This window comes from Podarcis tiliguerta, assembly GCF_965153285.1.
Source record: "Podarcis tiliguerta genome assembly, chromosome: 13".
Lineage (NCBI taxonomy): Eukaryota > Metazoa > Chordata > Lepidosauria > Squamata > Lacertidae > Podarcis > Podarcis tiliguerta.
Genome location: NC_139546.1, coordinates 54,218,322 through 54,245,473, shown reverse-complemented (window position 1 = coordinate 54,245,473; position 27,152 = coordinate 54,218,322). Strand labels below are relative to the sequence as shown.

The following is a 27,152-nucleotide window of genomic DNA, read 5'->3' as shown; positions in this document are numbered from 1 at the left end:
GTTAAAAGGAGCTGGATTCCTAGAGAGGACAGGATATAAAAGTGTCGCGGGGGGGGGGGCAGGTCCTCCCTTCCCCTTCCCTTCCTGCAAGAGGGGGAGGGGGCTGTCGTCTCCTTTGCAAATGCTGCCTCGGCGGCGCCTTCTGCGGGCTGGTGAGTCTCCTCTCTCTTCCCCCGGAGGGGGCATTGGGGAGAAGAGGGGTTCACTGCCCACCCCCACCGACCCCCCAAATCAGGGAGCCGAGGGTCCCCCTCCATCTCTGCAAAGCCAGGGCGGGGGCTCGTTCCCAGGAGGTGTGCAGCTACAGACCCATGGATGCCCCCTTGAGCTCATTGGAGAAAAAAAGGGGAGTAGAACTATGCCATGACTCAAGAGGGGGATTCCAGCCCATAATGTGGCCGCGGTGTGGTGGGCCCGTTTCCAGCCCGTCTTCCAGGGCTTCTCCACAGAGAGGGCATTGCAAGGATCCCATCCGTGGAGAAGCAGAGCCGGGGAGCTGAGCCCCCCCCCCCCGGAGGGCGCCGTATTCAGATGATCCACCTGGGCAACCCCTCCCTCCACGGAGCCGACTTTCTTTCCTCTATCTGCTCCTTAAATCAAGCGCAGCTTGGCCTGGACGTTGGCAGCAGCAGTGCTGGTTTATTGGGGGGCTTCCCGAAATGGATTAACTGGATGGATTCTAGGCACTGACCTGATTAAAAGATCGTAGCCGAGTTTCTGACGCAGGAACAGAATTTTGGAAGGTAGCTGAATGTAGAAAGTGTGCGTTTTCCTGAACTGTTTGGTCCCTGAATGTGCTGCTTGTAAATACACATGGTTTTAGTCCACTCATTGGTTGCTTTATATAAGGAATAGAGGTCTAGAAATTCAAGTTATTGTTATAGGCCCAGGGTCTTTTGCCTTGCCATCCCCACTACTGACTCCCTGTTGCTACTCTGCTTCAAAAAAAAAAAAAAAAAAGGTTCAGATTGAAAAAATCTGGTGGCCATAGGGTAGGGTGGTATACAGATATAATAAATAATAACAATGGAAATATTTCTAAATGAAATGAATAATAAAAAAAGAAGGGCTGCCTTCAGATATCTTCTAAAAGTTGTGTAGTTCTTTATCTCCTTGACATCTGCTGGGAAGGAAGTTCCCCAGGCAGGGGGCCACTACCAAGAAGGCCCTCCACCTGCTTCCTTGGGCATTTTGGGGCATCTCAGCCTCCCACCTTTGCGAGCAGAGTTGCCTTTGCAGCAGAGTCCCAAAACAAAACAAAACTCCACAACCAGGTCAAGCACAGGCAATCTGGATCCCATCCTGACTGAAAGCAAGGTCAGAAAATAATGCAAGCATAATTCCACTGGGGGTTCACGCTAAGTACAACACAGCAAGACAGGGGGAGTAATATCAGGAACATGGAGCCAGAAAGCTGTGCTATTTCCATATAATCTCATACATTATGGCCTTCCAGACCACAATCTAGCCAAAGTCGTCATCATCATCAGAGGAGTTTCAAGGACTGCATACTCATGAGTAGACCCCTTGCTCCTGAGCTGTAGAAGTTGTCTTCTGATCTCTTGCAGGCCTCCTGAGAGCACAGATGGATGAGCAAGACCCAGCTGGCCCTGAAGCAGGAAGAGGCCATGCCATGGAAACTGGAAGCCATGGGGGATTCTGGGAAAACTCAGTGCAGTTGGGTGAGGTGGACACTCTTCGCTCAGATGTGCAGAGCCAGCAGTTGAGACAGTTCTGCTACCAGGAGGCCAAAGGACCCCGTGAGGTTTGCAGCTGGTTCTACCACCTTGACCATCAGTGGCTGAAGCCAGAAAGGCACACAAAAGCTAGGATGTTGGACCTGGTGATCTTGGAGCAGTTCCTGGCTGTCCTTCCAGCGGAGATGGAGAGCTGGGTGAGGGAATGCGGAGCGGAGACCAGTTCCCAGGCAGTGGCCCTGGCCGAAGGTTTCCTCCTGAGTCAGGCAGAGGAGAGGAAGCAGGTGGAGAAGCAGGTGAGAGACACTTTCCTCTTCATTCTCCCAAGGAGCTCTGAACAGGAGGGAGAAGATCCTAAAATACTATACTAATTGCTCATCCTTTTTAGGAAGCATCCAAGGCAGGACCCATAAAATATTTGCCTCTACCATTTTTGTTGCTCTTTCAGGAAAAGGATCTGATTGCGGAAACGGGCTCAAATTACTCTGAGGCAGAGAGGACTCCGTTGGACACCAGAGAGAGTTCACTAGGTAAGGAGGAAGGAGTTTCTTCCCTCTTTGGTCTTTCTGTTGCTTTTGAAAGTAATCTCTGAGTTCTTTCAATTTTGGGGGGGGGGGAGACATTTGGGCCCCATAGTGCAAAACAAAACTATGAAATTGGTACGCCCGTCAAAATGTACATCTCAGAGAAGCATGCACTCCTGGCTTCCAACTAACCTTTGTCTCTCAGGTGGAAGAAGAATGCCGGCAAGACCTCCTCATCCATCTTTTCCTGGTGGTGGAGAGGAAGCAGCAGCTGTAGAAGCAGATCAGGTAGGAGGAAGGAGCCTTGTGGGGAAAGAGGCTCAGGTGTGGGGCAGCCAGGGTGTCTCTGGGAATGAAGAAATCCTTCTCTCCCTCTTTGCTTTCGTCAAGCTGTTCCAAACAAAGGCTGAAAGTGTGATTCAGTAAAGTCTATCTGCTGAAAATAAGGATAGCCTCCTCACGTTTATTAGCCTTCTGTATGTCCGTAGTGTTACTTATCAGCATTTGCAGTTATATTAATAAATTTATAGAATCATAGAGTTGGAAGAGACCACACGGGCCATCGAGTCCAACCCCCTGCCAAGCAGGAAACACCATCAGAGCACTCCTGACATATGGTTGTCAAGCCTCTGCTTAAAGACCTCCAAAAACATGACACCTTAAAATTATTATGTCCTGATACCTAAATACTTATATTAGTCAGTTTGAAGCCCTCCTGATGAGGTTTCTGAGATTTTTGGCAAAAACATTCCTCCCAACCGTTGTGAGGTGCAGCCCATCGCTTGCCAGAAGTCTATCTTCAAGAAACTGCAGTCCATGATCTAAGAATCCAAACCGTTCCTGTTTATACCATTTGCGAAGCCAGCTGTTCACTTCCACTATTTTTCCCTCTCTCCCTGGGCCACGTAGTTCAACTGGGAGGACAGATGAGATGACGATTTGTGCATTTAATTGCTTCAATTTCCTGCCCAGAGCCTCGTAGTCTCTTTTGATCTTCTGGAGGCTATTGCTTGCAGTGTCATTGGTTCCCACATGAACCAAGAGGAAGGAGTATTTCTCAGTGGGTTTTATGATTCCTGGCAGTCGTTCAGTTACATCTTGGATCTTAGCCCCGGGGAGACAGCACACTTCCCGAGACATCTTCTCAGGCCCATAGATCACTGCTTCTGTTCCCCTCAGCAGGGAATCTCCTATCACCACTACACGCCTCCTCTTAGGTTTGGTCGGGGTTCTTCCGTGAGCTGTCCATTCCAAGGTCGCCTGTACATTCCCTGAGGACTGACTTTGCTGCTCGTCTTCATATACCTGATTGACTGTAATGAGGGAGAGATCCTCAAATGGAGTCTGCTCTTCGTCTTCCATGCTAGGGGAGAGGACCTCAAAGCGATTGTGTATTTCTAAACAATCAGAGTGAACCCTGGGCCTCCTACTTCTTTGAGTCACGTTTCTCCATATATCTGGCTCCTGTGTTGGTGAACTAGTCTCCTTCTCAGGGGAGTCCCCTGTCTCCTCCTTGGTGGAGACGGTGTGCTCTGTTGCTTCCAAGAAGAGCTCCAGCTCTCTAATTCTTTGGAGCGTAGCTACACGTTCCTCCAGTTGCTGGACTTTGTCTTCTAAGAGGGCAATCAACATGCAATTGCTGCAGGTAAAGCTGCCTGCAACCTTTGGCAAGATGGCAAACATTGCGCAGGAACCGCAGGCGACTGCAGCTGTTCCCTCACCCTCCATCTTGAGAGCATGTCGTTGGGGGTGGCTACAGCGGTCCTCCATCATAAAAAGTGTGAAGACAGATGTCAGGGGTTCAGGAGCAGAGTCACTGGAGAGGGAAGAAACAGAGAGCGAGGGGGAGGAGTCGGAAGGAAATGTCAGCGGCGACAGTAGTCCAAGATCTCTGAGTCTCTCCAGTGACTCGGAGGATTCACAGAAAGGGGCCCCCATGGTCAGGGCAAGGGGAGTGCCCAGGGGGACACCTCGGGAAGAAGGGGACTCAGAGAGTAGCAGCTGGAAATCCGGACCAGCGTCCCCCCCAGAGTGCAGTAGGGGGGAGGAGTCTAAGGCATCGGGATCAGGGAGCGCGCTGGCAGAGGGAGAACGTGAGGCAGGAGTGGCCACACCCTCGTCAGGGAGCGAGGAAACGGTCATCCGGAAAGTAAAACGCGCGCGCGCGCCAAGTTCAAATGTACAGGAGGGCGGCAAGGTGGGCAGCCCGGGTAAGGAGCCAGGTCCTAAAGCCCGCCGAAGAGAGGGGGAGGAGTCAGAGGGGTCTAGCTCCGCGTCGGAAGAGTCCAGGAGGAATGAGACCCCGGGGGGTAGTAAGACCCAGAGGAAGAGAGAGAGAAGGAAGAGGTGGAGTAAGATTAGAGTCTTGAACTGGTGCACGGGGGGTGGAGATCCAGACAGAGCTTCGCCGGTCTAAAGTCCAGACGTAGGGCTGGGACGCTGAGACTTGTAAATGGAGACTATTCTTCAATAAAGACTTTGATACTGTACTATCGGCTAGCGTTGGTCCTTGGTGAGCTGGGACCCGGAGCCAGCCCTGACAGTAAGCTCTGTCTCGCATTTTAAAGTTTTGGCACCAAGAACCTCGCCACGTGAGTCGGCGCAGCGAGGACAGAGGAGGGGTGCTTACAGAGCTCACAAAACTCAGGCAAGATGACGACGGAAGAGAAGATAAAAGCCCTGCAAGAAGCGGTGACACAACTCAGCACTGAGGTAATTGCATCCAGGAAGAGAGAGGAGGAGATGGTTACCTCCTGCCGGGATCTCCAGGCCAGGTTGGACGTGCTTTCCAAAGAGGGGCAAACGGGAGCCAAGGCAGAAGGCATAGGTTTGGGGAGAAGGGGAGGAAGCCTTGTATCGCATTTCGACGGGAGTTTGCAGCAGTACCCCAACTTCAGAGCAGACCTGCTGTTTGCGCTGGATTTACTTGACAAAGACTTTAGAGATGAGAGAGAGAGAGTGGGGTTTATCTTGTCCCATTTGCATGGGGAAGCCAAAACGTGGCTGCGGAATCTATGGAGGGACAATGATCCAGCGCTCCAAGATGCGAAGGCTTTTATTAAAGCAATGGACTCATGCTTTTTATCAAAGGTAGACGTCGATATTGCCAGGAGGGACATACATGGACTTAAACAAGGCAAAGCCAGCGTGCGGCAGTACCATACTCGATTTTTCGGACTGGTTCATGCCCTGGGGTGGGAAAAAGATTCTGCGCCAGTCAGAGACCTCTTTTGGGAGGGGTTGAATGCAGATGTAAAAGCGGAGATTGGAAGAGGGGAGAGACCAAGGAGCACCCAGCAGGTAGTCCAGAGGGCTCTGGAGATCGGGGTGCATCTGGAAGAACGTCCTTGCAACAGGGAAGAAGGGCGTTGGGGAAGGGCACCAGCCAGAGCACCTCCCTTCTTTCCCAGAGAAGCAGCGCGTGCGCACTCCACACCCTCGCAGGGAGGGGGAGAAGAGCCGATGGAGATAGGAGGTGCCAGGGCTCAGTCAGCTAACAGAGCCCTAACACCGGGAGCAGCCAAAACGAAGCCTCCTAGAGGGAACAGGAAGTGCTACATCTGCGACAGTGCTCAACACATGGCGAAAGAGTGTCCCCAGAGGCTCCACAAGCACACTGCAGCCTCCGCAAAAGTCGCTGAAGCAGCTCAATTGAAAACGCAGCAACAGTTAAACGACGGAGTCTGGCTGGAGGAAGAGGCACTGGGGTCCAGTCAGACAAGTCAATGAAACAATCCCCAGCACTTTTGCAACCCACAGACCCCCTCCCACCCAAACCAGTGGTGCAGCTTACAGCGTCTCTCCAACTGCCCAATGGACGCACTCTGGAGGTGCCGATCACCATTGACTCCGGCAGCAACGCTGACTTTATAGGACTGGAATTCATTCAGCAGCACAATATACCACTGCTACCAGCCACGCTGCCCCTGAACGTTGTCACGGTGGATGGCAGAGACTTGTTAGGGGGGCAGGTGGTGCAACAAACGCAACCAATGGTGATGCGGATTGGAAATCACCGAGAAGTCATCAGCTTTAATGTCACACACCTGTCGGACACGCCTGTAGTCCTCGGCATGAGTTGGCTGCACAGGCACAGCCCAGCATTGGCGTGGTACCAACGCCAACTGACCTTCGGCTCCTCCTATTGCGCGGAACATTGCATCCTTCCTAGCCCGGAAGAAGGAGGGGACGACCCGCAGCTACAATTAGGCACGCTGCAAGCAGTGCCTCGCAAGTATGCAGCGTTTTTGGAGGTTTTCTGCGAGAAGGAAGCGGACAAGCTGCCCCCCCACAGGCCCTATGACTGCAAGATTGACCTCCTGCCAGGAGCGACGCTGCCAGCCGGGAAACTGTATTCCATGTCTGAGGATGAGCTGCAGGAGCTCAAGGAGTTCATAGACCTCAACTTGAAGCGCGGTTTCATCCGGGAGTCGAAGGCAGCGGGGGGCAGTCCTGTATTCTTTGTGAAGAAGAGGGACACGCCCCAAAAAAGACTTGTGGTAGACTTCAGAATTTTAAATTCCAGAACCAAGCCCGCGGCCTTTCCCATGCCCAAGATAGATGACCTGCTGGCGACGGCGAGGAAAGGACGCGTTTTTACAAAGTTGGATCTGCGAGGGGCGTACAACCTGATTCGCATACGGGAAGGAGACGAGTGGAAGACTGCCATGTTCACGCCCCTGGGCACATATGAATACAGAGTTATGCCCTTCGGTTTACAAAATGGCGCCCACTGTTTTCAAGCTTTCATGCATCACGTCCTGGCGGGTCTCCTCTACAAGACATGCGTCTGCTTCTTGGACGACATCCTGATATTCTCAGAATCTGAGGAGGCCCACGAAGGTGACGTCAAGGAAGTTCTGCAGAGACTGCAGGAGCATCGGCTGTATGCCAAGCTGGAGAAGTGCCAGTTCGACAGGACGGAGGTGGATTTCCTGGGCTACAAGCTGTCGGACAAGGGGCTTGCCATGGACAGCGCCAAGGTTCGCGCAGTGTTGGACTGGAAGAGCCCGCGCAATCGGAAGGAGGTCCAGCGGTTTGTGGGGTTCGCCAACTTTTACCGCAAGTTCATCAAGGGGTTCGCGATGCAGACGGCGGCCATTACTGACACGCTCAGCTCTAAGAAGAAGAAGTTCATCTGGACGGAGCAAGCGGAGCAGTCCTTTCAGAACCTTAAGCGTCTCTTCTCGTCCGAAGGGCAGCTACTGCATGTGAATCCCAGCAAACCGCTGAGGGTTGAAACAGACGCCTCAGACAGAGCCGTGGGCGCCGTACTGTTGCAAGAGGACCCGCATGGGGACTGGAGACCGTGTGCCTTCTACTCTAGGAAGCTCAGCAAGTCGGAGCAAAACTACACCATCTGGGACAGGGAGTTGCTGGCCATTCATGCAGCATTCAAGGCGTGGCGGCACTTCCTCGTCGGGGCCAAGCACACCGTGCAGGTTCGCACGGATCATAAGAACCTGGAGTACTGGCGCACGGCAAGATTCCTAAACCAGCGGCACATCAGATGGGCGGAATTTTTCGCGGATTTCGACTTCAGGATAGAATACATCCCAGGCGACAACAACATCATGGCGGATGCACTGTCCAGAAAGCCGCAATACCTCGAAGAGGCGGCACCAGCAGCGGCCAAGCACATTTTCGCTCCGAAAGCGTGGGCGTGCGCTGCAGCAACCGTGGACTTGGAGGCGGTCCGTCGAGCACTGCAGGGGGACCCCTTTGCACAAGCCAAGATGGAGGAGGTGCACAAGGGCACGGTGAAGGACGACGAGTTCCAAGTACGAGACGGATTGCTCATCCGCAGAGGAGCTCTCTATGTACCGGGAGACGACCTCCGGGCGAAAGTACTGCAGCAGTTACACGACGCACCCACCGCCGGGCACTTTGGCAAGGAGAAGACGGCAGACCTCGTTGCCAGAGATTTTTGGTGGCCCAAGATGCGGGGGGAAGTCGCGGAGTACGTCTCGAGGTGCGACACCTGCCAAAGGGCCAAGTCAGTGCACAAACCTCCGGCGGGACTGCTCGAACCGCTGCAGACTCCGAGCGAACCGTGGGAGAGGGTGGCCCTGGACTTTGTCACGGATTTACCCAGCTCAAGGGGTAAAACGGCAGTGCTAGTGGTGGTGGACATGTTCACTAAAATGGCCCACTTCATTCCGTGCGCGAAGGTGGCCACGGCAGAACAGACCGCCAAACTGTTCATAGACCACGTCTTCAGAGTGCATGGACTGCCACGGTCTATCTTGTCCGACAGGGGGCGCCAGTTCATTTCGAGCTTCTGGCAGAAGCTGATGGGTTTCCTGAATGTCAAGATCAACCTAGCGTCGGCGAGACACCCGCAGACCAACGGACAAGCGGAACGCGTCAACGCCGTCATGCAGCAGTACCTGAGATGCTATGCAAATCACCAGCCGACGACATGGGTGGACTACCTGCCGCTCGCTGAGTTCGCTTACAACAACACGAAGCACGTGTCCACAGGGGTGACGCCGTTCTTCGCCAACAACGGGAGGCATCCCAGAACCTTCCCGGGATTAGAGAGACTGGGGGAGGGGGAGCCACAGGCAGCGGAAGTCTTGGCGGCGGAATTGCAGGAAGTCCACGAGCAGCTTAGGAGGCAGTTAGAGCTGGCAAAGCACGCATACAAACTGCAGGCTGACAAGCACAGGAGGGTTGGTGAAGACATACAGGTGGGAGACTGGGTGTGGTTAGCGGCCCACGCAGTGCCGACCAGATCCTTAGCTAAGAAGAAACTCGGACATAAGCAGCTAGGACCTTACCTAGTTGAGGCACAGATCAATCCGGTGGCCTTCCGGTTGACACTTCCGGAAGGATCCAGAATGCACCCAGTATTCCATAGGTCGGTGCTCACGCCCTACAAAGCACCTCACCGATTTCAGGCGCAGGGCACGGCACCAGACCAGTATAAGGAGATCCCCCCAAGGAGGGAGTCGCCAAGAAGGGAACCCATCAACCAGGTCACAGAGATTTTGGACTCGAGATGGGGGGAAGAGGGAGTAGAATATTTTCTCGCAAGGGAAGGTACCCCGGCCAGCGCCAACAGTTGGGTGCCGGACTATGCCCTGGACGAGCCTCTCCTCAAAGAGGAGTTTCATGCCTTGTTCCCACACAGGCCCATGCCAGCCGAGTATTTCGACGACTGGCTTTTCACGCCCACGCTTTCTACCAGCACGTTCCAGGGATTCACCTCGGACGAAGAACCAGCATTAGACACACGTTCACCGGAGGGCTCGCCCTCGGGGTTTGCCTCAGACCGCTCGTTTTGGTGGGACAATCGAGGAGAGGAGAGGTGGCTGAGGGGCCCTTGGCAGGCAACGGACCCAGAGGGGAACGAGGGTGAGAGGGACATGGACGTGATGGGGGAGGACGTTGGGTTCGAGCATGGCGGCACGGAGATGGAAGCAGAGGAGAACGAGGTCGGCGAAGACATGGAGGACGAGCCGGATTTCTCTAACTGGATGCACGCCACGGGGGACGAACTGTATCCACCATTCACCCCCACAACGACGGAGCACCCAGCACCCCCGCCGGAGGAAGGGGAGGGGGGAAGGGGGGGCTTCGAGGGGGGGATGGATGTCAGGGGTTCAGGAGCAGAGTCACTGGAGAGGGAAGAAACAGAGAGCGAGGGGGAGGAGTCGGAAGGAAATGTCAGCGGCGACAGTAGTCCAAGATCTCTGAGTCTCTCCAGTGACTCGGAGGATTCACAGAAAGGGGCCCCCATGGTCAGGGCAAGGGGAGTGCCCAGGGGGACACCTCGGGAAGAAGGGGACTCAGAGAGTAGCAGCTGGAAATCCGGACCAGCGTCCCCCCCAGAGTGCAGTAGGGGGGAGGAGTCTAAGGCATCGGGATCAGGGAGCGCGCTGGCAGAGGGAGAACGTGAGGCAGGAGTGGCCACACCCTCGTCAGGGAGCGAGGAAACGGTCATCCGGAAAGTAAAACGCGCGCGCGCGCCAAGTTCAAATGTACAGGAGGGCGGCAAGGTGGGCAGCCCGGGTAAGGAGCCAGGTCCTAAAGCCCGCCGAAGAGAGGGGGAGGAGTCAGAGGGGTCTAGCTCCGCGTCGGAAGAGTCCAGGAGGAATGAGACCCCGGGGGGTAGTAAGACCCAGAGGAAGAGAGAGAGAAGGAAGAGGTGGAGTAAGATTAGAGTCTTGAACTGGTGCACGGGGGGTGGAGATCCAGACAGAGCTTCGCCGGTCTAAAGTCCAGACGTAGGGCTGGGACGCTGAGACTTGTAAATGGAGACTATTCTTCAATAAAGACTTTGATACTGTACTATCGGCTAGCGTTGGTCCTTGGTGAGCTGGGACCCGGAGCCAGCCCTGACAACAGAACAAAGAACTCCCCCCAAAAAAACCTAGGTCTCCCCCAACAAACGTTTGAGACTAGCTCCCCTAAATCTAAAAGATGGATCAAACTGCGCGCGCCACTAGGTGCGTGCCACTGCCCTGCAAGTTCTGATAAGCTCCTCCCACAGCTAATCACCTGCCTCAACAGAAACCCTGCCCCCTCTGACCTTTGCACAGGGAGAGCAGCTAATCAGCCACAAAGAAACACACACACAAGAAAACCCTTTTGGCTCCTTCTTCAGCTGCTGCCCTGCAAGCTCAAGCTCATGATTGAGTGCTCTGCTGGGCTTCTAAGCAGTTGACCTAATACAATGCAGCATCCCAAAAAATGAAGCAGGCGCAGCAGATTCATCCAGTATTATTTGCTGAAGGCCAATGAGCATAACAGTTCATGAATCCAACTCTCTGTCAGGGACCGTGCTGAGATGGGCTGCACTGAGGAGGAATGGTGGGAGCCTCCCCCTCTCCTTGCTCCTGATCAGGAATCTTCCCAGGAGCAGTGGGACAACATACCTGTATTTTTCGCTCTATAAGACGCACCAGACCACAAAACACACCTAGTTTTTGGAGGAGGAAAACAAGAAAAAAAATGTTATGAATCTCAGAAGCCAGAACAGCAAGAGGGATTGCTGCTTTCACTGTGCAGCAATCCCTCTTGCTGTTCTGGCTTCTGGGATAGCTGCACAGCCTGCATTCGCTCCATAAGACGCACACACATTTCCCCTTACTTTTTAGGAGGCAAAAAGTGAGTCATAGAGCAAAAAGTACGGTAGATTTGGAAAAGTGGTTTGCAGAGGGACATAGTTCAGAAGGCAGAAATTGGGAAATACTGGATGGGGAACAGCTAGGAGAAGAAGCACTTGGAGAGAGAAACACTGGAAAGTGTTCATCTACTCAGCCGAAGGTCAAGAAGAGCAAATAAAGTGGCAGCACAGGGAGCACAGTTGTTAGGAGATCAGGTTAGAAGATGTGGTAGTGACGTGGGTGACTAGGGCGGAAGTGGGCGGAACCCTTAATTGGGAGCACCGTCATTCCTAGGAAATGGATTCTTTGTTCTAACTGGTAGGAAGTCTCCTTTCCATGTATTCTGCTTATCTACTGCCAAAGTCAGGACAAAGCCGATTTCCTGAAGCCAGACACTCTTCAGGACTGGCATAGTTCTCAAAAATCCAGTTGCAGTAAAAAAACAAAAACAAAAACCTTAAGACTAAGAACTAAACAATTAGACATACTAGGTACAGATCACTCCACCAGAAATAGAGAGAGAGAGAAAGTGAAATCAGGTTTCCTCTGGCCTCTGTTTATAGGCAGCATGGCCTTGGGATAGAAAACTAACAGGGCCAGCTTCAACCAGCTGTACTCAGCTTCTCTGAAGGAATAACCCAAACATCAAGAACATTCTGCTCATTTCCAGGCAGAATGGAAAAATTGCTGACCAGCTAGTCACTTGCCGCTTGCAGTGTGTAGTAGCTTCTAGCTCATGAGAGCCAAACAAGTTTCCGGAACCTTATTGAATAGAATAGGAAAGAATAGAATAGAATAGGAAAGATCTTTGCATATTAGACAAATACTTTCTATAGCAAAAATTGCAAGCCGTGTCAGTGATATCACCTCCCTCTTACCTATCCACAAGCCTTGAATTCTACCCCAGATCCTTTTTGGCTGGTCCAAGATTTAAGACTTCTGTACCAGTTTATGGTCCAAAAACACCCAGTGGTGGCCAACCCTCAGAGCGCCATCCCTGCAGGGACCAAGTGGTACAGCCTAGTGGACCTTTGCTCAGCATTGTTGAGTCTTCTCACTGCAATTAACACAACACAGAAATGAAGAGGCAGGAAACCACACCGCAAAGTGTAGTAGATAATCTTTAGACTGCCTTAGAGGAGGACCCTTGTCTTTTTCCTTTCAGGGTCCTCTGTGCTTTGAAGATGTAGCTGTGCATTTCACAGAGGAGGAGTGGGCGTTGCTGGATCCTGACCAGAGAGCTTTGCATAAGGAAGTCATGGAGGAGAATCGTGGGATCATGGCCTCTCTCGGTAAGGCTCCCAGTTGGATGATAATATCTGCTTTGAAATTCCATAGAAATAATAATAATAATAATAATAATAATTATTATTATTATTATTATTATTATTATTTATACCCCGCCCTCCCCAGCCAAGGCCGGGCTCAGAGCGGCTTACAAGCAATAATAAAAACAAGATGAATGATTACAACTTAAAAACAAAAAAAAAACAGCGTTAAAATAATGGAACATTAAAATATTAAAATATAGCCTCATCGCAGGGGAGAAGGAAAAGAAAAAAGAAAGAGAGGGAATGAGGGAATCAAATTGGCTCCAAGCCAAAGGCCAGGCGGAACCACTCTGTCTTACAGGCCCTGCGGAAAGAAATCAGATCCTGCAGGGCCCTGGTCTCATGAGGCAGAGCGCTCCACCAGGCCGGAGCCAGAATTGAAAAGGAAATTATATATGGATGGAACTCAATAGAACCACCTACAGCACCTGGGATTCTAACAGGGCACAGGGCACCTTAAATGGAGGGGTATGGATTGTTTCGTCTTTGAAAATTCCTCCTCCGGTTATTTTTAAAACCATGATTAGGCTGCTCTGAATTGCCCAGGCCTTCATAAATGTAGTTTTCAGAGTTCTTAGGGAGGTGAAAGTAGATTCTGTCAGGATTTGTATGTTTGTTTTTGCTTCTGTCTGTTTTTGGTTGACCAAAGAGACTATGGACCTTGGAAATGGAGCAACAAACAGGTGACTGACAATAGAGATGCAGATAATTCCATGATTGGGGCAAAAAAAATCCATTCAAGAAAAGAGCCAGGCTTTGCACATCTCAGGTTCCCACAAATCCGTCCATGAATACCAGTCAGCAAAGGCAGTGAACCCTGTAGTAAGACCTCATGCCTGACCCTCTTCCGTTCTTCCACTATCACAAGACTTAATTTTCATTGTCCAATCATTTGGGGCTCCATTTATTTCTGAGGTTCTAATCCATTTCTCTCTCCATTGCAGGTGAGGTTGAATTGGCAATGAAGAACAAGGGAGACCATGACAAAATCCACACAGCAGAGAAACCATATGAATATTTGGAGTGTGCAGAGAGCTCCATCTCCCTTTCCACTCCCTATCAAATAAATCCTATTGGGATGAAACCATATCAGTGTTTGGAATGTGGAAAGTGTTTCACCCGGAAGGAAAGTCTCACTGCCCATCAGAGAATTCATACACTGGAGAAACCATTTCACTGTCAAGAATGTGGAAAGAGCTTCAGATGGAAGTCAAATCTCACCTCCCATCAAAGAATTCATATGGGGGAGAAACCATTTCAGTGTTTGGAGTGTAGAAAGAGCTTCACCCACAAGAAAATTCTCATTTCCCATCTAAGAGTACATACAGGGGAGAAACCCTATCAGTGTTTGGAATGTGGAAATAGCTTTAGTCACAGCGCCTCTCTCAATTTACATCGAAGAATTCATACAGGGCAGAAGCCATATCAGTGCTTAAAATGTGGAAAGAGATTCGGTCGGAGCTCCACACTCGCCAACCATCAAATAACTCATACAGGGGAGAAACCCTATCAGTGCTTGAAATGTGGAAAGAGCTTCACCCAGAAGGAAAGTCTCACTGCCCATCAGAGAATTCATACACTGGAGAAACCATTTCAATGTAAAGAGTGTGGAAGGAACTTCAGTTGGAAGGCAAGTCTCACTGCCCATGAAAGAATTCATACAGGGGAGAAACCATATCAATGTTTGGAATGTGGAAAGAACTTCAGTCATAGCTCCCATCTTGCTTCCCATCAAAGAATTCATACAGGGGAGAAACCATATCAATGTTTGGAATGTGGAAAGAGCTTCAGTCAGAGCTCCCAACTCACTTCCCATCAAAGAATTCATGCAGCGGAGAAACCGTATCAGTGCTTGGAATGTGGAAAGAGCTTCAGTCGAAAGGACAATCTCACTTCCCATCAAAGAATCCATACAGGGGAGAAATTGTATCAGTGCTTGGAATGTGGAAAGAGCTTCAGTCACAGCAACCATCTCACTTCCCATCAAAGAATTCATACAGGGGAGAAACCCTATCAATGTCTTGAATGTGGAAGGAGCTTCAGTAGAAAGGACCATCTCACTTCCCATCAAAGAATCCATACAGGGGAGAAACTATAACAGCGCTTCGAATGTGGAAAGAGCTTCAGAGGACCAAGCCCACTTTCCATCCAAGAACTCACAGCAGGGAGAATAGTTGAATTGTAGAATCATAGTGTTGGAAGGGACTTTGAGGGCACATTCACATGTATGTGGGTGCAGAAGGACACACACACATGCCAATCCCAGACACTACTGACAGTGATCCAGCCAGACCTTCCCGCTCCGGGGGGGGGGGGGACTTGTGAGTGCCTTCAGTACTGTATGGGGAGGGGGGAGCCAGTGCCCCTGTGGGTGGGTGTGTCAGCTTGCATTTTTTAGTGCAGAAAGTATTGATCTGATGTGTAGAGATCTCTCCTTTTCTTTCCTATTCTACTTAATTTTAGAGGGTTCTGGAAGCTTCTAGAAGGTTCATGATGTTTGAGTTATACCTTCTGAGAAGCTGAGTACAGCTGGTTTAAACCATTTCTCTTATCTCTTTCTGTCAAGGTCATGCTGACTAAAAAAGGAAGGCCAGAAGGAGCCTGAGTTTCACTTTCTCTTTCTCTCCCTTCTGGTGTATGTCCCTGTATATTGTGTTAAAGTATAGTCTTCTTGTTTTATTGAAGTTTAAGTTAAGTGTGCTGTAACTGGATTTCTGAATGTATTGGATTTGTGACCATTATGCTCATTTGCCTTCAGTAGCAGTAAAGCTCTGTTGAATGAAATATTAATTGCCTCTGGTCAATTTTATTTTTTTTTTGGAATTTTGCAACATTTAAGTGTTTACTCTGCTACCTATACATTGGAATCTACTCTGGATCACTAATGTTTAGCATTTCAATGACAGGTTGTAGCTGCACTACCTTCTTGCAAGAAGTGTTGGACCAGACAGAGGGAACCCAGAGTCCTGCTCACCTGAGCCCAAGGCTGCCCCGTGTGTGTGGAGGGTGTTGCAGGGGAACCTTCGATCCAGGGCATCCTTCAGGAAGGGAGGAAGTCCAGGACCTGTCCTGCTAGGGGATCTGCCTTCTTTCTACCTGCCCACCTGAGCGAGGCTCACCAGGTGAATTTGTGGGTGCTCTGGGTGGGCTGTCTGTGGGAATATTGGGGGGCAGGTGGACGGTCAGTCAGTCCTAATTCCCTTAGGACCCAGGAGTCTGGAGGTTGGAGCTCTCCCTGTGGCAACAGGTCCCTCCTGTAGGGCAGAGGTCAAGGGTCTGCCCCAGATAGGGCCATGAGTTCTGCAGACCCTCCTTGGCCAGAGTGGAGCTGCTACAATGATCTCTCCCCAGAGTGAATCTCCTTGCAGTTCGCAGAAGATTATGCTTCGCCCATAGAGTTCATTGCTTTTCTCCTATCTCCTTCTGCCTTAGCTATTTCATGCATTAATCGTTTCATATATGTGTCTCTTCGCTTTCATTCTCTTCTCTTCCACTCATGCCTGTGGGGAAGAACACTAGGAGGACCCAAGCGCAAGTCTCTTCTCCCACAGCTTCCATAAACTCGTATTCCGAAGCATCACTGCCTTCAACTGAGGAGGTTGAGGATTGCGTGTAGAGTATTTTTCTGGATTTGTTTGCACAAAGCTTGCAAGGAAGTCACCAGACCCCCCAAGTGCCCCTCTTTTCCAGGGACGTCCCTGATTTAGAGAAGCCATCGTGGTTTCTGATTTGATTCTGGAATATCCTGCTTTCCCTTAGGGTGTCCCTATTTTCATTGGAGAAAGGTTGGAGGGTATGGAGTTATCCTACCCCCGAGCCACGTGAAGGCAAAATTGGAGGCTGCAGGGGAAACCACGAGGGAGGGAGACATATATAGAGAGAGCCCAAGTCTCTTCCTTGCCAGAGGGGGAGACTGGCAGGGGGGAGCCTAAAGCAGGACCCAGCCATTCACAGGGCAAAACGAAAAGGAAGCGTCATTTCCGGGAATGGGCTTGTTGGCAGCGTCACAGACGAAAGTCAGGTGACCCATCTGGATAGCTGAGTATGGATGTATGTGTTTGATCTCTCGTAAACGGCTTTGAAGCTGAACAATAAATATTGTGAAGAGATGGGGCGAAGACCGGAGTGTTGCTTTACTAGCTTATCAGCACCCTCACACAATCAGAAGGCATAGGGAAGTGGTTTTTTATGTTTAATATTTTATTATGTTGGAGGCAGCCCATAGTGGCAGGGGCAACCCAGTTAGATATGTGGGGTATAAATAGTAAAATTATCATCATGGGATTAATGTTGGCGGGTATGAGTCACCTTTCCCCCTGCAAGCTGCTCCTCCTGTTTCTGTTTCCAAACGGGGTGTGAGGATACTCAGCAGCCCAGCTTGTCGGGGTGCAAGTCCCGCGCAGGTCTCTGCTGTCAGTAAAAGAAGGAAGTTCCAGCCAAGGAATGGAGCAAAATAGCGATCAGTAGACCACGCCCTTTATTGTTGCTCAACAGGTCCCCACAAGGAGTAAGAGCCCCGAACATCGGTTACACGCTCTTATAAGACCTTTCCTCCCTGCCCAGAATACATTTCCAGAAGCATTACTGAGTTGTGTATGTGACCTCTCGCTTAGAGGATTATGGAGGAAGGTGATGGCGAAGTCCGCCTGCCCTTTTGGAGCAAAATGTAATTGAAATGGGGAGAATTGGTTAAGGCATGGATTTTATATGCTTTTTCAAAGCACTGTTAAATACAAAGAGATACAATTTGACACTTTCTAGCAACAATGTAAGAGGTTTTGGCAATCGAAACCAGAAGAAATACAATTTACCAGCTTTCTCCATTATCTACAAAGAAGACCGTGCAAAGGCTGAGCTGTTTAGCTGAAGGTTTTGCCGCGTTCCCTGCTGGTGACCTACTTTCCACCCTAGGGGTGACTGTTTGGTAATACCCGATTGGCTAGCTTTCAGATTTTAGAGCTCCTGATTGATTGATCTTCGGTAATTCACAAATATGCAGTTCATTCACATAACACAGGGTTCATTCATAAAGCAGTAACATAATTTCAATATTATATATTGAGCGTATATTTGATTGGTTGAACGTACGGGTTTATGGCCAAGGTGTAATGTAGTGCTTCTGCGACTATGGACAAAGGTGGCTGGGCTCATCGTCCAGGGGTTTGGAAAGGAAGCGGAAAACTGATATCTAAGATGTGCCCCCCCTTCATTTCCGTAACACAAGGGAGGGAGCAGCTTAGCACGTCAGCCAAGAGGCCCCCCCCCCCCAAGAAAACTTCTCTGTGCGCAACGCACGTGCCTCCTGCTGGGCTCCTGCTCTGAAGAGAAGGGTGAGCTGGGTGCACACGGGCTGCCAAGGGTTAAAAGGAGCTGAACTGGATTCCTAGAGAGGACAGGAAAAAAAGTGTCGCGGGGGGGCAGGTCCTCCCTTCCTCCCCCCTTCCTGCAAGAGGGGGAGGGGGCTGTCGTCTCCTTTGCAAATGCTGCCTCGGCGGCGCCTTCTGCGCGCTGGTGAGTCTCCTCTCTCTTCCCCCGGAGGGGGCATTGGGGAGAAGAGGGGTTCCCTGCCCACCCCCACCCACCCCCAAATCAGGGAGCCCAGGGTCCTCCCCCTCCATCTCTGCAAAGCCAGGGCGCGGGCTCGTTCCCAGGAGGTGTGCAGCCATAGACCCATGGATGCCCCCTTGAGCTCATTGGACAAAAGGTATAACGATGCCATGACTCAAGAGGGGGATCCCAGCCCATAATCTGGCCGCGGGATGGTGGGCCCTTTTCCAGCCCGTCCTCCAGGGCTTCTCCACAGAGAGGGCATTGCAAGGATCCCCTCGGGTCCAGAGCCGGGCAGATGAGACACCCCCCCCCCGGAGGGCGCCGTGTTCAGCTGCTCCACCTGGGCAACCCCTCCCTCCACGGAGCCGACTTTCTTTCCTCTACCTGCTCCTTAAATCAAGCGCAGCTTGGCCTGGACGTTGGCAGCAGCAGTGCTGGTTTATTGGGGGGCTTCCCGAAATGGATTAACTGAATGGATTCTAGGCACTGACCTGATGTAAAGATCATCGCCGAGTTTCAGACGCAGGAGCAGAATTTTGGAAGGTAGCTGAATGTAGAAAGTGAGCGTTTTTCTCTTGTGGGAAAATGTTTGTCCTAAGAAAGGAAAATATTATTATTACTGCTGCTGCTGCTGCTACTCCTACTCCTGATCCAGGCATCTGGCTGAACTGTTTGGCCCCTGAATGTGCTGCTTGTGACTACACATGATTGTAGTCCACTCCTAGGTTGCTTTACATAATGAATATAGGTATAGAAATTCAAGTTGTTGTTATAGCGGTGATGAATGTTTTAACTTGGGAGGGTTCTGTTTTATTTGGGGGTGGGTTTGTTTTCAATTGTTTTTGAATGTTGGGTGTTAATTTGGAATCTTAGATTTCTTTTCTATCTGTGGCTTTTGTTGGGGAGTGTATTTTTCCCCCAGTTTGTATACATTAGTTTTTAAAATTATTTTTAATCTGTATTTTGTGCCTTTTATATTGTAACTGTGTGTTGTGAACCGCCCTAAGACCTACAGGTGTAGAGTGGTATACAGATATAATAAATAATAATAACAATGGAAATATTTCTAAATGAAATGAATATGAATAATATGAATAAAATGAATATGAAATGAAATGAATAAAAAAAAAATTGGAACAAGGAGATCACAAATGTGTGGTATGGACTCTCCTCCGTATATAGAAATAGTCTACCAGACATCAGATGCCACAAATAAATGTTACTTTGTTTTAAATTACATTATTAAATTATGCTTAAATAAGGGAAAATATATTTTCATCAGAAACCCAGGATATATGCACACATGCACTCAGTATATTAATAAAACAATGCTGTTGTGGTGGTTATAATATTTGTACCGCACTCATCTGACTGAGTTGCCCCAACCACTCTGGGTGCCTCCCAACACAATATTATAAACACAATAAAACAGCAGCCACTGAAAACTTCCCGATACAGGGCTGCCTTCAGATATCTTCTAAAAGTTGTGTAGTTCTTTATCTCCTTGACATCTGCTGGGACGCAAGTTCCCCAGGCAGGGTGCCACTACCAAGAAGGCCCTCCGCCTGCTTCCGTGGGCATTTTGGGGCATCTCAGCCTCCCACCTGTGCAAGCAGAGTTGCCTTTGCAGCAGAGTCCAAAAACAAAACAAAACTCCACAACCAGGTCAAGCGCAGGCAATCTGGATCCCATCCTGACTGAGAGCAAGGTCAGAAAATAATGCAAGCGTAATTCCACTGGGGGTTCACGCTAAGTACAACACAGCAAGACAGGGGAAGTAACATCAGGAACATGGAGCCAGAAAGCTGTGCTATTTCCATATAATCTCATACATTATGGCATTCCAGACCACAAACTAGCCTTAGTCGTCGTCATCAGAGGAGTTTCAAGGACTGCATACTCATGAGTAGACCCCTTGCTCCTGATCTGCTGAAGGACTCTGGAGCCTGAAGCCAAGGGCTATGTTGTCATTCTGGGACCTGGAGATTGTGGTGCTGACAGCTTGGGCTGTGGGTACAGTCCAGCCCTGGTTCCTAGCAAGACTTATCCACACTTGCTCAGAGAACATTTCTCTTCTCCTTACAATGTGTCAATTTTATAGCAATAAAGTGTGTTTGCTTTGTAGGATTTGCTAGCACCTCTAATTCAAACCTACAGAAAATGGCAGAAAAAAAGGTTATTTCCGATCTCTTGCAGGATTCCTGAGAGCACAGATGGATGAGCAAGACTCAACTGGCCCTGAAGCAGGAAAATGCCATGCCATGGAGACTAGAAACAGTGGGGGATTCTGGGAAAACTCTGTGCAGAAGTTCTTGCATGAGGTGTACACTCTTCGCTCAGATGGGCAGAGCCAACAGTTCAGCCATCTCCGCAACAAGGAGGTGAAAGGACCCCGAAAGGTTTGCAGCCTGTTCTACCACCTTGACCATCAGTGGCTGAAGCCAGAAAGGCACACGAAAGCTGAGATGCTGGACCTGGTGATCTTGGAGCAGTTCCTGGCTGTCCTTCCAGCGGAGATGGAGAGCTGGGTGAGGGAATGCGGAGCAGAGACCAGTTCCCAGGCAGTGGCCCTGGCCGAAGGTTTCCTCCTGAGTCAGGCGGAGGAGAGGAAGCAGGTGGAGAAGAAGCAGGTGAGAGAGACTTTCCTCTGCTTGCTCCCAAGGAGCTCTGAACAGGAGGGAGAAGATCCTAAAATACTGTACGAATTGACCATCCTTTTTTAGAAAGTATCCAAGGCATTTTGCCTCTACCATTTTTGTTGCTCTTTCAGGAAAAGGATCTGGTTGCGGAAACGGGCTCCAATTACTCTGAGGCAGAGTGGACTCCGTTGGACACCAGAGAGAGGCCCCTGGGTAAGGAGGAAGGAGTTTCTTCCCTGTTTGGTCTTTCTGTTGCTTTTGAAAGTAATCTGTGAGTTCTTTCAATTTTTGGGGGGGAGACATTTGGGCCCATAAGAGCACAACAAAGCTATGAAATTTGTACGCCCGTCAAAATGTGCATTTCAGAGAAGCATGCACTCCTGGCTTCCAACTAACCTTTGTCTCTCAGGTGAAAGAAGAATGCCGGCAAGACCTCCTCACCCGTCTCTTCCTGGTGGTGGAGAGGAAGCAGCAGCTGTAGAAGCAGATCAGGTAGGAGGGAGGAGCCTTGGGGGGAAAGAGGCTCAGGAGTGGGGCAGCCAGGGTGTCTCTGGGAATGAAGAAATCCCTCTCTCCCTCTTTGCTTTCATCAAAGCTGTTCCAAACAAAGGCTGAAGGTGCCATTCAAGGAGGTCTATCTGCTGAAAATAAAGAACAGCCTCCTCACCTTAAGTAATCTTCTGAATGTTGCTTTTATTATTTATCAGTATTTATTTATATATATTTTATTTATATATTTATAATTGAGTGCAACAATGGGCTTCTAAGCAATTGACATATCATAAAAACAGTGCCCAAGATACCCCAATGCAGACGGGGTGCGGAGAGAGGAGATTCTTCCATTTGTGACCCTTCCATACCGATCCAGACTAGACTTCAACGAATTGTTGGCAGATTAAACACAATGCAGGATCCCCAAAAATAGACCAGGCGCAGGAGCTTCATCCAATACTATTTACTGAAGGGAAATGAGCATAACTATTCACAAATTCACCTCTTTGGGATTTGCATAGTACTTAACAATCCATTGCAATATATATATATAAAACTCACATCCATGACGGAGGAATTATGGCCTCTGTTTATAGGCAGCATGGCCTTGGGATAGAAAAATAACAGGGCCGGCTTCAACCAGCTGTACTCCGCTTCTCTGAAGGAATAACCCAAAAATCAGGAGCCTTCGGCTTGTTTCCAGGCAGAATGGAAAAACTGATGAACAGCTAGTCACTGGCCGCTTGCAGCTTGTAGTAGCTTCTACGCTGTGAGACCCAGACAAGTTTCCAGAACCTTCTTGAATCAATAGAATAGGAACGATCTCTGCATATTACACCAATACTTTCTATACCAAAAATTGCAAGCCATGTCAGTGATAGCACATCCCTCTTACCTATTCACAAGCCTTGAATTCTACCCCAGATCCTTTTCAGCTGGTCCAAGATTTAAGACTTGTGTACCAGTTTGTGGTCCAAAAACACTTAGTGGTGTCCAACCCTCAGAGCGCCATCCCTGCAGGGACCAAGTGGTACAGCCTAGTGGACCTTTGCTCAGCATTTTTGAGTCTTCTCATTGCAATTAACACAACACAGCAATGAATAGGCAGGAAACACCACCGCAAAGTGTAGTAGATAATATTTAGACTGCCTTAGAGGAGGACCCTTGTCTTTTCCCTTTCAGGGTCCTCTGTGCTTTGAAGATGTAGCTGTGCATTTCACGGAGGAGGAGTGGGCGTTGTTGGATCCTGACCAGAGAGCTTTGCATGAGGAAGTCATGGAGGAGAATCGTGGGATCATGGCCTCTCTCGGTAAGGCTCAGGGTTGGATAATAAGAGAGAGAGATAGCAAACTGAAAAGCCTGCCAGATTTGGATGAAGCTCAACAGAACCACCTACTGCACCTGGTATCCTAGCAGAGCACAGGTCACCTTAAATGGAAGGGTATGGATTGTTTCATCTGTGAAAATTCCTCTTCCAGTTATGCTTTTTAAAACCATGATCAGGCTGCTTTAAAACCAACTGCCCAGGCCTTTATAAATGTACAGCGGTACCTTGGGTTACAGATGCTTCAGGTTATAGACTCCGCTAACCCAGAAATAGTATAGCGGGTTAAGAACTTTCCTTCAGGATGAGAACAGAAATCGTTCTCCGGCAGCACAGCAGCAGCGGGAGGCCCCATTAGCTAAAGTGGTGCTTCAGGTTAAGAACAGTTTCAGGTTAAGAACAGACCTCCGGAACGAATTAAGTACTTAACCCAAGGTACCACTGTAATTTTCATAATTTTTAGGGAAGTAAAAGTAGATTCTGTCAGGATTTGAGTTTTTGTTTTTGCTTCCGTCTGTTTTTGGTTGACCAAAGAGACCATGGGCCTTAGAAATGGAGCAAGAAACAGGTGAGTGACAATAGAGATGCAGAAAATTCCATGACTGGGCCCTACGAAACCCATTCAAGAAAAGAGCCAGGCTTTACACATATCAGGTTCCCACAAATATGTCCATGAATACCAGTCAACACAGGCAGTGGACCCTGTAGTAAGACCTCATGCCTGACCCCCTCCCGTTCTTCCACTATCACAAGAGTAAATTAGCATTGTCCAATCATTTGGGGTTCCATTTATTTCTGAGGTTCTAACCCATTTCTCCCTTCATCGCAGGTGGTGATCAATTGGAAATGAAGAACTGGGGAGACCACAACAAAATCCACACAGTGGAGAAACCATATAAAAATTTGGAGTGTGCAGAGAGCTCCATCTCCCTTTCCACTTCCTATCATATAAATCTTATTGGGATGAAACCATATCAGTGTTTAGAATGTAGAAAGAGATTCACCCGGAAGGAAAGTCTCACTGTCCATCAGAGAATTCATACATTAGAGAAACCCTATCAGTGCTTGGAATGTGGAAAGTGCTTCAACAGGAAATATAGTCTCACTTCCCACCAAAGAATTCATACCGGGGAGAAACGATATCAGTGCTTGGAATGCGGAAAGAGGTTCACCCAGAAGGAAAGCCTCACAACCCATCAGAGTATTCACACAGGGGAGAAACCATTTCAATGTCAAGAGTGTGGAAGGAGTTTCAGTTGGAAGGAAAGTCTCACTTCCCATCAAAGAATTCATACAGGGGAGAAACCTTATCAGTGTTTGGAATGTGGAAGGAGGTTTAGTGAAAAGGACACACTTAGAGCCCATCAAAGAATTCATACAGGGGAGAAACCACATCAGTGCTTAGAATGTGGAAAGAGCTTCACTCAGAGGGGCCATCTCACTTCCCATCAAAGAATCCATACAGGAGAGAAACCATATCAGTGCTTGAAATGTGAAAAGAGCTTCAACCGGAAGGGAAGTCTCACTGCCCATCAGAGAATTCATACACTGGAGAAACCATTTCAATGTAAAGAGTGTGGAAAGAGCTTCAGTTGGAAGACAAATCTCACTTCCCATCAAAGAATACATACAGGGGAGAAACCACATCAGTGCTTGGAATGTGGAAAGAACTTCTCCCGCAAGGAAAGTCTCATTTTCCATCTAATAATTCATACAGGGGAGAAACCCTATCATTGTTTGGAATGTGGAAAGAGCTTCAGTCAAAGGGGCAATCTCATGTTCCATCAAAGAATTCATACAGGGGAGAAACCCTATCAATGTTTGGAATGTGGAAAGAGCTTCACCCACAAGCAAAGTCTCAATTCCCATCAAAGTATTCATACGGGGCACAAGCCGTATCAGTGCCTAGAATGTGGAAAGAGATTCGGTCGGAGATCCTACCTCGCTTCCCATCAAATAATTCATACAGGGGACAAACCATATCAGTGCCTGGAATGTGGAAAGAGCTTCATTCACAAAGCCAGTCTCACTTCCCATCAAAGAATTCATACAGGGGAGAAACCTTTTCAATGCTTCAAATGTGGAAAGAGCTTCACCCACAAGGCCAGTCTCACTTCCCATCAAATAATCCATACAGGGGAGAAACCATATCAATGCTTGGATTGTGGAAAGAGCTTCAATCAGAACTCCGGTCTCACTTCCCATCAAAGAATTCATACAGGGGAGAAATCCTATCAATGCTCCAAATGTGGAAAGAGCTTCAGTAGAAAGGACCATCTCATTTCCCATCAAAGAATTCATACAGGGGAGTAACCCTATCAGTGCTTCAAATGTGGAAAAAGCTTCAGACACAGCAAGACTCTCACTTCCCATCAAAGAATCCATATGAGGAGAAACCATAACAGTGCTTGGAATGTGGAAAGCGCTTCCGATGGGCAAGCTCACTTTCCATCCAAGAACTCACAGCAGGGAGAATAGTTGAATTGCAGAATCATAGTGTTGGAAGGGACGCTGAGGGTCATCTAACTCCCTGCAATGCAGGACGCTCAATTAAGAGTTTTTTTTTTCAACTGGAGCTCATCAGAGCGAGGGAGAAGTTCATGCTGTGTTCTGGCACTTTTTTTCTAGAAAAATAGCACTGTGTATGACAGTTGGCCATTCAGCCTCTGCTGAAAAACCTCCAATCAATAACAGTCCAGCACTTTCTGGTGGAGTATGTGCTACAGTGATATCGCTCTTATTGACAGAAAGTTATGCCTACTGTTTAGCTGGAATCTCCTTTCCTGTAACTTGAAGTCAATTGCTTCAGTCCTTGTTAGGGAGGGGGTGTTTCTTCTGGTGGCAGACGACAGAACCACGAGACCATGAGACCGGTGCAAAACACTCAAACAAAGGTTTTATTACAGCTATACAAAAACAACAAACACAAAGCATGTGGCTGTTCTCCGTAGGTAAAATTCAAACTGTGACTTCTTTTCTTTTATACACATCACCAGCTGTGTCTAATCAGCCCAGAAAACCAAACCCAGAACTCACAGAAAAGGTTCTTAAAGTTACAATCATCTTTTCTGTTTCTTTTGAGAATGACTTCAAACAGTCCTAACATCTGCGGCAGGCAAAAATCAGTTTGCTCCATCTTCCATGGCATAGCCCTTTAGCTATTAGAAGATGGCTCTCGTATCTCCTCTTAGTCTCCTTTTCCATGATAAACACCCCCAACTCTTCAACTTTTCCTCATGAGACTTGGCTTCAAGACCCTTGATCGTCTTGCTCACCCCTCTCTGCACGCCTTCCAGCTTCTCGATATCCTCCTTAAATTGTGGCGCCCATAAATGAACACAGAACTCCAGGTGTGGCCTGATGAAGGCAGAATAGAGGGGTAATGTGACTTTACCTGGGCACCATACTTCTGTTCATGTCCCCCATCTTTTACTGGTGCATTTGTTTCTTCCTGTCTAAGTGCACAACCTCACATTTGTCCCTATTGCAATTCATTTTTGGTTTGGGACCAGTTCTCCAGTCTGTTAAGGTCATTTTGAATTCTGATTCTGTCTTCTGTGGCATTAACTTCCCATCCCATTTGGTCAGCATCCCTCCTCAATTCCCCCGCCCAAGTCATGTATAAAGATGCTGAACAACAGCAGACCCCAGACAGTACACTGTGCCCCCCCATGTCCCTTTTTGCAGGATGACAAGGAACGATGAATGACTACTCTTCGGGTTTGTTCAGTCCATCCACCTGAGAGTTTCCTTGTTCAGACCACATTTTACCAGCTTTTCTGCAAGAATATCACACTGGACATGGCCAAAGGCCTTACTGAAGTCAGGGTACATAGCATTCCCCTGATCCACCAAACCTGTAACTCCATAAAAAAAGAAAGAAATGAACTTCGTCTGGCATGACTTGTTCTTCAGAAACCCATGCTGGGTCTTAATAGGCACAGCATCCTTTTCTGATAGTTCACAGACTGACTGTTGAATTATCTGCTCTAGGACCTTCCCTGGTTGGTAGTTACCTGGGTCTTCTTTTTACCCCTTTTTGAGAACGGGGACATTAGCCCACCTCCAGTCTGCAGGACCTCACCTGTTCTCCAAGATTTCTCAAAGATCATAGACAGAAACTCTGAAATTATATCAGGAAGCTCCTTTACTTCCGTTGGATGCAGCCCCTCAGGCCCGGGAGTTCTGAATTCATTTAAAACAGCTAGGAGTTCCCTTCCCCCCCTTTTCCTCTCTTGGGCTGCAGCTCCTCCTTGCATCGTTTATTCTGTCATCACCAGGCTGGGAACCACTTTACTTTTGGGTGAAGACAGAGGCAAAGTAGGTGTTGAGTCGTTCTGCCTTTTCTGTCACCCAAGAGCATTTCTCTGTTTTCTCCACCCAGAGGACCTACCACTTGCTTGTTCTTCCTCTTACTTTGGACATTTTTTAAACTTCTCTTGCAAGCTGAGCTCATTCTGAGCTTTAGTCCACCTGACATTC

The 27,152-nt window shown here is 48.9% G+C and overlaps 1 protein-coding gene across 1 annotated transcript; it reads left to right on the top strand.

Moving 5' to 3' along the window:
- LOC310662876 (uncharacterized protein) lies at positions 1-26,554 on the top strand. Its single transcript, XM_083410141.1, has 11 exons — positions 1-152; positions 1,569-1,993; positions 2,146-2,227; positions 2,427-2,509; positions 12,500-12,626; positions 20,412-20,845; positions 20,986-21,067; positions 21,264-21,346; positions 22,529-22,655; positions 23,500-24,979; positions 25,064-26,554. Exons 1-11 carry the CDS (start codon positions 122-124, stop codon positions 25,146-25,148), a joined length of 3,039 nt encoding a protein of 1,012 aa, XP_083266267.1. The 5' UTR covers positions 1-121; the 3' UTR covers positions 25,149-26,554.
- Positions 26,555-27,152: the final 598 nt, after the last annotated feature.

What these genes read in the sequence shown, in the direction of transcription:
- LOC310662876 (XM_083410141.1), top strand. Translation starts at nt 122, where the DNA reads ATGCTGCCTCGGCGGCGCCTTCTGCGGGCTG. An exon ending in CAGCTGTAGAAGCAGATCAG is followed by an intron (nt 2,510 to 12,499) that starts GTAGGAGGAAGG and finishes TTTTCCTTTCAG; the next exon opens with GGTCCTCTGTGCTTTGAAGA. An exon ending in CAGCTGTAGAAGCAGATCAG is followed by an intron (nt 21,347 to 22,528) that starts GTAGGAGGGAGG and finishes TTTCCCTTTCAG; the next exon opens with GGTCCTCTGTGCTTTGAAGA.